We start from the raw sequence: 13,277 nt of genomic DNA, 5'->3' as shown, positions 1-13,277 counted from the left end.
CGTAGCCGGAACATAATTCTAAATAGAATTGATGCAAGCAGCCTAATGGATCATCGTAGGCTATTCGAATGCATTTAATAAACTCGATAACAGGGCGAGTTTAGTCCACCAGTTGACGATCCCTGAAATAGTGCGATTGTCATGCAGCTGCTTGTCGAATAGCCTACTGAGTTGGTGTATGGCTGCACTCATTAATAATAGAATTGCAGACCTATGCTCAATATTCGGCAAGCACCAAAAAACAAATCACACATTTTCAAGCAATATGGTATAAGAGAGAAATTACAAAGTATTTAATCAATGCATAGTGAGTGTCTGAATTATAATATCATGTTTACATTACACTTGTGATCAATAAGAGAACAGAGAAAACAAAGAAATTACAACCATTTTAATTCAATTGGCATGTTTATAGCAATCATAACACAGATACAGCTACACAAAAAAAGAGAAACTGTACATAAAATTCTAAAACCACATGGAAATCTACGGCTGCTGTGTTCACTTGAAGGATTAAGTGAAGGTACAGTCAATGTTTATCAGTATCCTCAAAAGGATAAGCTACAACCAGTATGTTTAACACTGTAATGTATTTCATGTTATTAGCTTGGCTAAAAACACATGAACCATCCTCAAATCGTACCATTACATACAGCATAGAAATTATGAAGAAAAAAAAACTAGTTTTACAGCAGCTATATCAAATGTTATTGCAATGCCATCACCGAACAGAGACAAAAACCATTTCACATAATGCACAGGCCTGATGAAAAATCCAGTACATGTACTAGGGAGGATGAACCATAACTGTGGATTCATAATACGGTGTGGATAATAGTTAAAATTCATAGAGCACAGCTTAAACAGAATTACCACCTTCCTACCCAATATAAACAATAAAACAAGTATTATTGTGTATAAACCCCCAACCCTTCCCCATACAATAGAGGTTAAATAAACTGTCCCTCATAAAGCCTATGGAATGTTAGTGTCAGACAAGCTCGCCCAGTTGAATAACAAGTTCCTGATATTGGCGTGATTGCATGTCATTGCTACAAACCTGCCCCCCTCTCTGACAACTGAACCAGACCACAAAAGAAAAGGGAAACACACAATGACCATAACTTTTCTTCCAGAGGTGTATATATATATATAAAAACATGTTTCTACAATCTTACTACCACACAACCTGCTTTTTCTTAAGAAAATATTTGATAAAAATATTCTTCTGAATTGTACAAGAAAGGAGGTACAGGGCGCACTGGCAAAAGGGTAAGGATGTTATTCTGCCTCATCCTCCTCTTTCTCCGGCTCATCTGCATCAGCATCTTCCTCTTCTGCTGCCTCCTGGCAGATGAAAAAGTTAAGTTCCCATATTATAGGACAGTTCTTTTAGGTCTTGTTGTTTACACAATATTTGCGTGTGGGGGACAAACAGCTGCAATGCCAATTATAGTTGGTCTGTTTGTAATACCCAATACTCCTGATTTTGAATGTCATATCACTGGCATGGCATATCATATAATTGAAACTAAGGTAACAAGTCTTACCTCCTCAGCTTTGGCCTCTCCGTTTTCTGCCAGTGCTGCTTCTTCCTCAGGATCTTCTTTCTTCTCCTCAGACTTGGCCTTCTCTACTACCTCCTTTACCTTTTTGGGTTTGGCTGCTGCCTTGACTGGTGTCTACAAGAATCAGAAATACATGAGATACATTTCAATGTACAAATGCATAATTGAGTGTTTTGGGGTTTCAGCAAAAGCTGAAATTACAACATTTATTTTACCTTTGCCTTAGGCTCTGCTTTAGCTGGAGTAGTGGGTTTCTGTAAAATAATGCATATGAGATAAGTAGTCCAAGAACAAATACACAATAGCATCTATTCATAGAAGACATAAATAGGATATACAACATATACATTTGATAATATATAGTAAACTTACAGATGACAACCTTGTGGATCTCCTCTTTGGCTGGTGAGAAAAAGACAGATAATCAGTTATCGCAGAAAAATAATTTATTCATAATATAAAATTGTATAAGAGCATTAAATACTAACCTCGACTTCAGTGTCATTATTTGCCTGTGAAGGGGTGGTGGGAGAGAAGAAGTAAAATTCTTAGTAAAAACCAAGAACAATCCCACAATCATGGGTCTGGAGCCGCAGGGAGAAGTGGGTGTGTAATGCTAAGGGGGATGGGCTCACAAACTGTACCCCCACCGCTCCATCCCCAAATTAGAGAAAAATTATGTAATCTGAAAGTGAGTGGGGGAGGGTAAGCATTTAAAATTACTATTCCATTTGAATATTCCCATCATCATGGTGCAAAAATGGAGCCTTTTTGTTACCAACTACTTTGAGAGCGACAAGTAAAACTGTATGTTATAGTTAGGCTTTAGTAGTCTATACGCATAAAGGCCAATAGCAGCCCCTCCCCCACCAACGGACGGAGATTTGTTATATGAAGGCATCCATCCACACGTTACGTCAACCAGTCAACTGTATGTTCCCGCCATTAGTTGAATATCTATAATTCCCTGATACCAGTTCACCCATATGCGCCGAGGAGCATGTCTTTAGAAATTCGTTGTTACATAATGCAACATTTGTTAGGGAAGCAAAGGCAGGGAATGCACACAAACAAATAGCAAATCCCCAAAAATTGAACACGTGACCAGCTATAAATCATGTGGTCGTTTTCTTTAGAATTACTTTCTCTAAAACCCCATTAAAGTGATAAATGGCGCTGAGTTGTCGATGCCTTTCCTATTTGCAAGGGCTGCCATGACACCTCAATGACCGTACCTTTCCATGCCATAGGGTGTCGCGCATTACAATACGCTTTACTGCACACAGGACACAAAGTGATAATATAGGATGCCACAAGCATGGGCTATTAAAAGTATTCGAATACAAACGTGAACAAATATTTGGCGATTAAAGCAATCCCAATATTCACAAAATATCCTTTACCTCGTGCACGCATTTCTGCAATGGCAACATGAAGCTTAGTTACATTGCTGGTGGGTTACACCCCTTTGTCTGATCTCATTGCTGAGAAGGCTATTAAGCTACTTTACATTCATGAAAGACCCGATATGCGTCAAATTAAATTATATGATTAAGTAACTTACATAAAAAGCACAAGCTGCGATAGTTTATCGTGTAACGTTACAGGTTACTAAAAGGAGAAAGTGAGATCGAACGCAAAATGTTACCGCACTAAGTAAAAAGGCGCCACTTCCATTTCGACAAGACAGACACACTAAAACACATTCATACTTTAGAGCAAACTTGTTACATTGTATCAAGCATATTTTAGCGTACATGCAATTGTTGCAGGTATTTATAACACTTCATGTGAGAAATTATACATTGTAAAATAAGGTTTCAATTAAAAGGTAAACATTCCAACTTACTTTGCTTCTTTTTGGCATGGCTGCTTTGCTTGTATTGTCTAGAGAATTAGAGCACAAATTAGCCTTCTCGGTTACTGAAAATTCAGTGCAGGCTTCTGAATGTGTCCGATGTAACTCACTCAATTCCTTCAGAACACACCGTAACTAATATAAATATTTCATCAGTAGGCCTACGTACAGAAACTAGCTGAAACCGGATTGGATCACCCCTCTTTATATTGTATTCCTTATCCTACCAACCTGACTGGCAATTTATTCTCCGCCCCTTGTTGCCATTGATTGGCTTTAACGTCCAGGCAACAGATTTTTAAACCAAAGCAAGTTACCTGTATGGGTAGGTCTGTATGCCAATCAGTCGTTCCAAAGTAACATTTTGACTAAAGGGTGGGAATAGCTAGATTCAAAATAATGTGTTATTTTCGTTGATATTTTATCAGAATAATGTACACATACTGTAAATGACCCTTATAGAATAGTCAGTAAAAATGTTTTATTGAATTTAGTACATTTAGCACATTTGGAGACTGAATTGATATTTTACATTTGAAGTTAATAAAATATGCTGTATTTGAATAAATACGTTTCTAATACAAAACTCAGCCCATAGTTCAGCCGGGATGTGGCGTCCCTTTATGACGAGCGCAGCAGCAACAGAGGTTGATAAGAAAAAATGGCTGCTGTGTGCGCTTGGTTCCTGGTGTTGGGATCTGTCTTTTTGTGCAATCTCTTCAAAACACTATTGCCGACTATTTCCTCTTTCGTAAGTAGGGGTTATTTAGGCATTGGTCGTGTGAGAAATGCAGGGTTGGCTTGTAAATCATGTAATGTTTTGGCAAATTTTCCCAGGTTATATTATCTCGCTAGCTATTTCACCTCTCGCGCCCCTCATAAACAACAGCGAAGCTAACAAACCATTCCATCCTGTTGGCAAATGTTAAACTGTTACATTGTATCATTTAAGGTGTGTTAGACTGATAACATTGCCAGACAGAACCAGGTAGATAATGCCGTGTAGTTCTCTATTGGGCACAGATTAAAATATCAACCATAATATGTAAATAAATCAGTGGTCGTCTGATGACATTTCTAGTCTAAATGCATATAATATGGGTTGTCAAAAACTGGGTGGTTTGAGCCCTGAATGCTAATTGGCTGAAAGGCATGGTATATGAGACTGTATACCATGGGTATGCCAACATGTATTTTTACTGTTCTAATTACGTTTCTACGTGTATAATAGCTATAAGGCACCTCTGAGAGTTTGTGGTATATGGCCCATATACCATGGCTAAGGGCTGTATCCAGGCACTCCACATTGCATAAGAATAGCTCTTATATGTGCTATATTGGCCATATACCACACCCCTTCGTGCCTTATTACTTTATTAAGCAATACACTACTAAACCAGGTGTTGCATGTTCTCATGCAATAAACTATAAATGACCCAAGGAGGCATAAAAATACTTGTCACTTGCAGAGGCAATTTCATTACAAAGAAAATTTACTTTTTAAATGAGTAAACATTTTTGCATGTAAATGCAATTCATGATCATCATTGTATCTGAACAACACATTTAACAGGATGACGTACAGTGTTTATCGGACATAATACAACTTTCCACTACCTTTGCACTTTTGTTGTAGTAACATACTGTGGGAACACTGACCCTAACCCTATTAAGGGGTGTAACAATTTAACCTTTATTTCTTGCTGGTATGAACGATAAGGTCCTTATGTTCAGATTAAGCGTCAGGGCTCTTAACAAAGCTCCACCGTATAGAAGACGCCTTCGTCCAATGACTCTTATGTGTAATGAAACTTAGAGTCATGATCAAGGGCTAACTGGTAACCATCCCAAAGTGATCTCATATCAGAAACATGGCTTAATAGCCCTGCTGTAGCCAGATGGTGCTGCTTTCCTTATGTATTTAAAAACGTAAGGAATAATAGCACCATCTGGTGGCAGCAGGCCTAGTAGTGTGTGTTTGCTATGTTATAGCGAAATATAAAATTAAATGTTTGTCTGTTGGAATGTGAAGCTGTCGAAGGTCCTTCAGAAAGATGCTGAGCAGGAGAGGGATATGAGGGCTGAGATCCAGGAGATGAAGAAGGAGCACAACTCCGTTAGCATGATGGATGAGTTTGCCAGATACGCCAGACTAGAGCGCAAAATCAACAAGATGACTGACAAGCTGAAGACGCATGGTAAGAGAGACACACAATTGAAATTGATGTCCACACTACATTTTTTGTTTTTTTCTGGATCAAAAAGGGGCTTATGTGGTGGGTGTGGTAAGCCAATTTCCTGCAGTTCTACAATCCATGGAGCTGAGATACATTTTTGCAGTTTTAAAGTTAACAACATGCGATTCCACATTCTGCCATGAAGCTGAGGGAAAATTGTCTAGTTTTAAAGCTTTTTTTTGCCATGGCTAATGCTATGTTCTTATGCTCAAACTTAATAACAAAATCAATACTGATGAATTCATTGCTTTTGGAATTTTCAATTCTCCCTGACTGTCTAGCTTTTATTTAGGTTATTGTTAGTTCTTAAAGATGATTTAATTAAAAAAGATATGTCTATTGTCTTTTCTACATACTTTATATCTGTTTTTAGTCATTTAAGTTTACACTGAAAGCATTTTTCCATGTCGGAAATTTTATTTAACACTGTTCGGTGGCCCGAAAAAACACCTGCCCAAGGATTACAATGACAGAAAAATCTCTGATATAGAGATAAGAGTGACCCATTATCAAATTTTATTTGTCACATGCAACAGGTGTAGCCCTTACTGTGAAATGCTTACTTACAAGCCCAACAATGCAGTTCAAGAAATAGAGTTAAGAAAATATTTACTAAATAAACTAAATAAAAAAAATTAAAAGTAACACTAAAATAACAATAAGGCTATATACAAGGGGTTCTCGGACCTAGTCAATGTTCGGGGGTACAGGTTAGTCAAGGTAATTTGTACATGTAGGTAGGAGTTAAGTGACTTTGCATAGATAATAAACAGCGAGTAGCAGAAGTGTAAAAACAAAGGGGGGAGGTCAATGTAAATAGTCCGGGTTGCCATTTCATTAATTGTTCAGCAGGCTGTTTTGCACCTAGACTTGGTGTTCCGATACCGCTTGCCATGCAGTAGCAGAGAGAAAAGTCTCTTAAGAATTTTTTGAGCCTTCCTCTGACACTGCCTAGTATATAGGTCCTGGATGCCAGGAAGTTTGGCCCCAGTGATGTACTGGGCCGTACACACTACCATCTGTAGCACCTTACGGTCAGATGTCGAGCAGTTGCCATACCAGGCGGTGATGCAACCGGTCAGGATGCTGTCGATGGTGCAGGTGTATAACATTTTGAGGATCTGGGGGCCCATGCCAAATCTTTTCATTCTCCTGAGGGGGGAAATGTGTTGTTGTGCCCTCTTCAAGACTATCTTGGTGTGTTTTGACCATGATCGTTTGTTGGTGATGTGGACACCAAGGAACTTGAAACTCTCGACCCGCTCCACTACAGCCCCATCAATGTGAATGGGGGCGTGTTCGGCCCTCCTTTTCCTGTAGTCCACGATCAGCTCCTTTGTCTTGCTCACATATTTGCACATTTATTACAAATAAAAAAACGGAAATATCACATTTACATAAGTATTCAGACCCTTTACTCAGTACTTTGTTGAAGCACCATTGGCAGCAATTACAGCATCGAGTCTTGGGTACGACGCTACAAGCTTGGCACACCTGTATTTGGGGAGTTTCTCCCATTCTTCTCTGCAGATCCTCTCAAGCTCAGTCAGGTTGGATGGGGAGCGTCGCTGCACAGCTATTTTCAGGTCTCTCCAGAGATATTCGATTGGGTTCAAGTCCTTGGCTCTGGCTGGGCCACTCAAGGACATTCAGAGACTTGTCCCGAAGCCATTCCTGCATTGTCTTGGCTGTGTGCTTAGGGTTGTTGACCTGTTGGAAGGTGAACCCTCGCCACAGTCTGAGGTCCTGAGTGCTCTGGAGCAGGCTTTCATCAAGGATCTCTCTGTACTTTGCTCAGTTCATCTTTGCCTCAATCCTGACTGGTCTCCCAGTCCCTGCCGCTGAAAAACATCCCCACAGCATGATGCTGCCACCACCATGCTTCACCGTAGGGATGGTGCCAGGTTTCCTCCAGATGTGACACTTGGCATTCAGGCCAAAGAGTTCAATCTTGGTTTCATCAGACCAGAGAATCTTGTTTCTTATGGTCTGAGAGTCTTCAGGTATCTTTTGGCCAACTCCAAGCGGGCTGTCATGTGACTTTTACTGAGGAGTGGCTTCCGTCTGACCACTCTACAGTAAAGGCCTGATTGGTGGAGTGCTGCAGAGATGGTTGTCCTTCTGGAAGGTTCTCCCATCTCCATAGAGAAACTCTAGATCTCTGTCAGATTGACCATCGGATTCTTGGTCACCTCCCTGACCAAGGCCCTTCTCCCCTGATTGCTCAGTTTGGCCAGGCGGCCAGCTCTAGGAAGAGTCTTAGTGGTTCCAAACTTCTTCCATTTAAGAATGATGGAGGCCACTGTGTTCTTTGGGTCCTTAAATGCTGCAGAAATGTTTTGGTACCCTTCCCCAGATCTGTGCCTCGACACAATCCTGTCTCAGAACTCTACGGACAATTCCTTTGACCTCATGGCATGGTTTTTGCTCCGATATGCACTGTCAACTGTGGGACCTCAATGATGATCAATGGAAGCAGGATGCATCTGAGCTCAATTTCGAGTCTCATAGCAAAGGGTCTGAATACTTATGTAAATAAGGTATTTCTGTTTATTATTTGTAAACACATTTGCATTTTTTTTTTTAACTGCTTTGTCATTGTGGGGTATTGTGTATAGATTGCAGAGGATTTTTATTTGTTTAATCCATTTTAGAGTAAGGCTGTAACGTAACAAAAGGTGGAAAAAGTCAAATGGGCCTGAATACTTTCCGAAGGCGCTGTAGGTGTTCCCTTTGCCCAGGTGGGAAAGGGCAGTGTGTTGTGCGTTTGAGATTGCATCATCTGTGGATCTGTTGAGGCGGTATGGGAATTGGAGTGGGTCTAGGGCTTCCGGGATGATGATGTTGATGTGAACCATGACCAGCCTTTCAAAGCACTTCATGGCTACCGGGTGGTAGTCATTTAGGCAGGTTACCTTTGCTTTCTTGGGCACAGGGACTATGGTGGTCTGTTTGAAACATGTAGGTATTACAGACTCGGTCAGGGATAGGTTGAAAATGTCAGTGAAGACACTTGCCAGTTGGTCCGCGCATGCTCTGAGTACACGTCCTAGTAATCCGTCTGGTCCCACGACCTTGTGAATGTTAACCTCTTTAAAGGTCTTGCTCACATAGGCTACGGAGAGCATGATCACACAGTCGCCCGTAACAGCTGGTGCTCTCATGCATACTTCAGTGTTACTTTGCCTCGACGCGAGCATAAAAGGCATTTAGCTCATCTGGTAGGCTTGCGTGACTGGGCAGCTCATGGCTGGGTTTCCCTTAGTAGTTCGTAATAGTTTGCAAGTCCTGCCACATCCGACGAGTGTCAGATCTGGTGTAGTAGGATTCAATATTAGACCTGTATTGACGCTTTGCCTGTTTAATGGTTTGTCTAAGGGCATAGCGGGATTTCTTATAAGCGTCCGGATTAGGGTCCCGCTCCTTGAAATGGCAGCTCTAGCCTTTAGTTCGGTGTGGATGTTGCCTGTAATCCATGGCTTCTGGTTGGGATATGTACGTATGGTCACTGTGGGGACGACGTCGTTGATGTACTTATTGATGAAGCCAGTGACTGAGGTGGTATACTCCTCAATGCCATTGGATGAATCCTGGAACATATTCCAGTCTGTGCTAGAAAAACAAGCCTATAGCGTAGCATTTGTGTCATCTGACCACTTCCGTATTGAGCGAGTCACTGGTACTTCCTGCTTTAGTTTTTCCTTGTAAGCAGGAATCATGAGGATATAATTATGGTCAGATTTGCCAAATGGAGAGCGAGGGAGAGCTTTGTATGCGACTCTGTGTGTGGAGTAAAGGTGGTCTAGAGTTTTTTTTTCCTCTGGCATGCTGATAAATCGGATTTAAGTTTGCCTACATTAAAGTCCCCGGCCACTGGGCGCGCCGCTTCTGGGTGAGCATTTGCTTATGGCCTTATACCACTCTTTGACTGCGGTCTTAGTGCCAGCATCGGTTTGTGGTGGTAAATAGATGGCTACGAAAAATATAGGTAGATAGTGTGGTCTACAGCTTATCATGAGGTACACTACCTCAGGCAAGCAATACCTTGATACTTCCTTAATATTAGACATCGCACACCAGCTGTTATTGACAAATAGACGCACACCCCCACCCCTCGTCTTACCAGACGTAGCTGTTCTGTCCTGCCGATGCATGAAACACCCAGCCAACTGTATATTATCAGCTGATGGTGCAGCTGCTGCCTGTTGCTGTCCTTCATGTCCAGGCCACAGCTCTGAACTCTACAGAGGCAGGACGCATAGTATAGAGCTCCACTATCAGACAACAACCAAATGTCTCCAACAGCCATTTGCCAAGAGTTAATGTTATATGAATGACAGCCTTTGCATTACACTATGGCGCCTTCCCTGCAACCGTAAGGGCTATGACAGAGCAAACAAGGAAATACTATACTCAGATGTGGATTTTCTTAGTTTATGAAAAATGGACAAATTCTCAGGAATGACAATGGTTTGTTTAGAAAGCACTCTTCAGTGGTGTACTGTTACAATATTATATTTTTACAGTGGCAAATACAGGTTGTGACAAAACCCCCAAGGCAATTTTTATGTTTTTGTTTGAAAATATCTAGTTTTCAATTTGTCAAAAAGGCAACAAAAAAATTCCACAAGTTCACTCTTTACCACATTGTTTAGATGAGTCATAATGCAGGTGACTTTGAAATATGGTGTTTCGTACATTGAGAAAGTCAACTTTTTGTCTCTAGATCCTCCCTACTGTACACCCAAACAACTGTCTCTAACTCTCTCCCACGCTGTGTCAGTTCAGGGCCACTGCCTATCAACCAACATGCCTTCAAGTTCAAATCCTGTTGTTCAACAACAGGAATATTTCACTATTTTGGAATGAAAAGTGTTTTCACATTGAAATGCACCACATGCGTATTTCTCCAGTCATATGCATTGGTCACACATCAGGCTTATTTTCCCTGCCAACCCCTCCCTTATGCCATACCATACAAAACAGGTTATATTCCAATGCCTGTTGTGTAGTATTTACACTGAAATTAATTGAGAAGAACACACAAAATGCAACTGTTATTAGATCTGTCAAAATTCCTATATTTAGAGAATGGATACCAATAATTAATTTAGATGGTTCCTGTGCAGATAAGATCTGTTTTTTTTTTGTTGTTCTTACAGTCAAGTCTAGAACTGCTCAACAAGCCAAAATGAAATGGATGGTGAATATAGGTTTTTACATCCTGCAGGTGAGTATTAAACATATTGAAATTAGAAATATATCCTATATTCTTTAATTGGTAAAACATATACATACTTTATTTAGATGTCAGTTTTCACCACCGGTGACATGCACAAGTGATTGTGCTGCATTTTGATGCACTGAATCAGGTTGTTTTCTGTTGTCTCTCAAGGCTGCTCTGATGATCTCCCTGATTTGGAAGTATTATGCTGACCCAGTGACTGTTGTACCCAGTAAGTGGATTGCCCCCCTGGAGCAGCTGGTGGCATTCCCATCTGGAGTAGCAGGTAAATTGTGTGATTTTAATGCCTGAGGATTGAGGCCCACACTCACTTTCGACTGTGGGTAAATTCATTGTAATCAAGTTTAGTGTTTAATTTGTAAACATGTTTAAGAGTTAGTCTTGGCTAATTATAGACAACTACTGAATGTCTCTTCTATTCGGTCTCTTTAAATACTGAAGATAGAATCACATGACTCGTTTCCCCTCTTAACATGGATTTCTCATTGAACTGGCTCAAAATGCCATGTTGAATGCACATTTTCGTTTTTACTTACATCAAATACTACTAACTGGCAACTCTGACCATTACTATTTGAACCCAGCCTTTGTATCCTTTCAGGTGGTGTTGGAATCACATGCTGGCTGGTGGTGTGCAACAAAGTGGCATCTATTGGTCTACATGCAATTAGCTAAGGAATGGGATCTTTTAATGTCTTATTTATTCCCCAAATGCTCTGACAATGAAGTCAGGCATTGTTACTCAGCGCTTTGATATTAAAGTGTAAATCGGTACTGTTGGTAAGCACTTTTACAAAGCACCCCATATTCAAACATTGCCAATGTTATTGCACATATTTGAGTGTCTCTTATGTTGCTTCGGAATCGGATGTTACACAACATGGCCAAAAGTATGTAGACACACCTTCAAATTAGTGGATTTGGCTATTTCAGCCACACACGTTGCTGACAGGTGTATAAAATACAGCACACAGTCATGCAATCTCCATAGACAAACATTGGCAGTAGAATGGCCCATACTGAAGAACTCAGTGACTTTCAATGTGGCACTGTCATAGGATGCCACCTTTCCAACAAGTTAGTTCGTCAAATTTATGCCCTGCTAGAGCTGCCCCGATCAACTGTAAGTGCTGTTATTGTGAAGTGGAAACGTGTAGGAGTAACAATGGCTCAGCTGCGAAGTGTTAGGCCACACAAGCTCACAGAATGGGACCGCTGAAGTGCATAGTGCGTAGAAATCGTCTGTCCTTCGGTGCAACACTCACTACCGACTTCCAAACTGCCTCTGGAAGCAACGTCAGCACAAGAACTGTTCATCGGGAGCTTCATGAAATGGGTTTCCATGGCCCGAGCAGCCGCACACAAGCCTAAGATCACCATGCACAATGCCAAGTGTCGGCTGGAGTGGTGTAAAGCTCTCCGCCATTGGACTCTGGAACAGTGGAAACGCGTTCACTGGAGTGATGAATCACCATCTGGCAGTCCGATGGACAAATCTGGGTTTGGCGGATGCCAGGAAAACGCTACCTCCCCGAATGCATAGTGCCAACTTTAAAGTTTAGTGGACGTAGAATAATGGTCTGGGGCTGTTTTTCATGGTTTGGGCTAGGCACCTTAGTTCCAGTGAAGGGAAATTATAACGCTATACCATACAATGACATTCTAGACAATTCTGTGCTTCCAACTTTGTGGCAACAATTTGGGGAAGGCGCTTTCCTGTTTCAGCACGACAATGCCCCTGTGCACAAAGCGAGGTCCATACAGAAAAGTTGTCGATCGGTGTGGAAGAACTTGACTGGCCTGCACAGAGCCCTGACCTCAACCCCATCGAACATCTTTGGGATAAATTGGAAAACCTCACTAATGCTCTTGTGGTTGAATGGAAGCAAGTCCCCGCAGCAGTGTTCCAACATCTAGTGGAAAACCTTCCCAGAAGAGTGGAGGCTGTTATAGCAGCAAATGGGGGTCCAACTCCATATTAATGCCCATGAGTTTGGAATGGGATGTTCGACGAGCAGGTGTCCACATACTTTTGGCAATCTAGTGTATTTCACAAATTGCTACACTGCGTAATGATTGTATGAGCATGTTTAATGACCATTTTAAATCTCATTCCAACTGATTGAAATTAGTTGAGCAAGTGTTACAATTGTTTCATATTGTTATGTAATTTTGGTCATTGTTATTCATGCTAATTGTAGGCATGGTCTGTAGCACATTTTCATTTGTTGAATGAAACCTGAACTAATATTACAAAGTTTACTGTTTGGATTTTGGAAGTGTTGAAGTATGCATAAGAAATATGCATACTTCAACACAATAAAGGATTTGAAAACTGAATGCCTAAAGTGTTGGTTTTTCTTAGCATC

General features: G+C 40.9%; 2 protein-coding genes across 3 annotated transcripts; one reads left to right on the top strand and one right to left on the bottom strand.

The window, feature by feature from the left end:
* Positions 1-376: 376 nt before the first annotated feature.
* LOC106581119 (uncharacterized) lies at positions 377-3,674 on the bottom strand. Of its 2 annotated transcripts, none has more exons than XM_045703839.2 (6): positions 3,418-3,674; positions 2,057-2,080; positions 1,941-1,970; positions 1,784-1,822; positions 1,551-1,682; positions 377-1,344 (listed from the first exon to the last, which is right to left on the bottom strand). In XM_045703839.2, exons 1-6 carry the CDS (start codon positions 3,433-3,435, stop codon positions 1,282-1,284), a joined length of 306 nt encoding a protein of 101 aa, XP_045559795.1. In that variant the 5' UTR covers positions 3,436-3,674; the 3' UTR covers positions 377-1,281. The 2 variants fall into 2 exon arrangements, with proteins under 2 accessions (XP_045559795.1, XP_014018353.1); XM_014162878.3 differs by having other exon boundaries at positions 377-1,347; positions 3,418-3,673.
* A 360-nt stretch (positions 3,675-4,034) lies between these two features.
* LOC106581120 (guided entry of tail-anchored proteins factor 1) lies at positions 4,035-13,248 on the top strand. The gene is made up of 5 exons (XM_014162879.3): positions 4,035-4,177; positions 5,459-5,624; positions 10,826-10,893; positions 11,059-11,173; positions 11,510-13,248. The coding sequence occupies exons 1-5, from the start codon at positions 4,088-4,090 to the stop codon at positions 11,581-11,583; spliced, it is 513 nt and encodes a 170-aa protein (XP_014018354.1). The 5' UTR covers positions 4,035-4,087; the 3' UTR covers positions 11,584-13,248.
* Positions 13,249-13,277: the final 29 nt, after the last annotated feature.

The sequence above is a fragment of the Salmo salar genome, chromosome 20 (genome assembly GCF_965601325.2).
Source record: "Salmo salar chromosome 20, fSalSal1, whole genome shotgun sequence".
Classification (NCBI taxonomy): domain Eukaryota; kingdom Metazoa; phylum Chordata; class Actinopteri; order Salmoniformes; family Salmonidae; genus Salmo; species Salmo salar.
Note: the sequence above shows the minus strand (reverse complement) of the source record. Positions and strands in the feature narration are given on the sequence as shown.

Coding starts and splice junctions, on each gene's coding strand:
- LOC106581120 (XM_014162879.3), top strand. CDS start 4,088: ATGGCTGCTGTGTGCGCTTGGTTCCTGGTGTTGGGATCTGTCTTTTTG. Junction 4,178..5,458: donor TGCCGACTATTTCCTCTTTC/GTAAGTAGGGGT, acceptor TGGAATGTGAAG/CTGTCGAAGGTCCTTCAGAA. Junction 5,625..10,825: donor TGACAAGCTGAAGACGCATG/GTAAGAGAGACA, acceptor TTGTTCTTACAG/TCAAGTCTAGAACTGCTCAA.
- LOC106581119 (XM_014162878.3), bottom strand. Junction 1,683..1,783: donor AAGCAGAGCCTAAGGCAAAG/GTAAAATAAATG, acceptor TGATTCTTGTAG/ACACCAGTCAAGGCAGCAGC. Junction 1,348..1,550: donor GAGAGGCCAAAGCTGAGGAG/GTAAGACTTGTT, acceptor TTCATCTGCCAG/GAGGCAGCAGAAGAGGAAGA.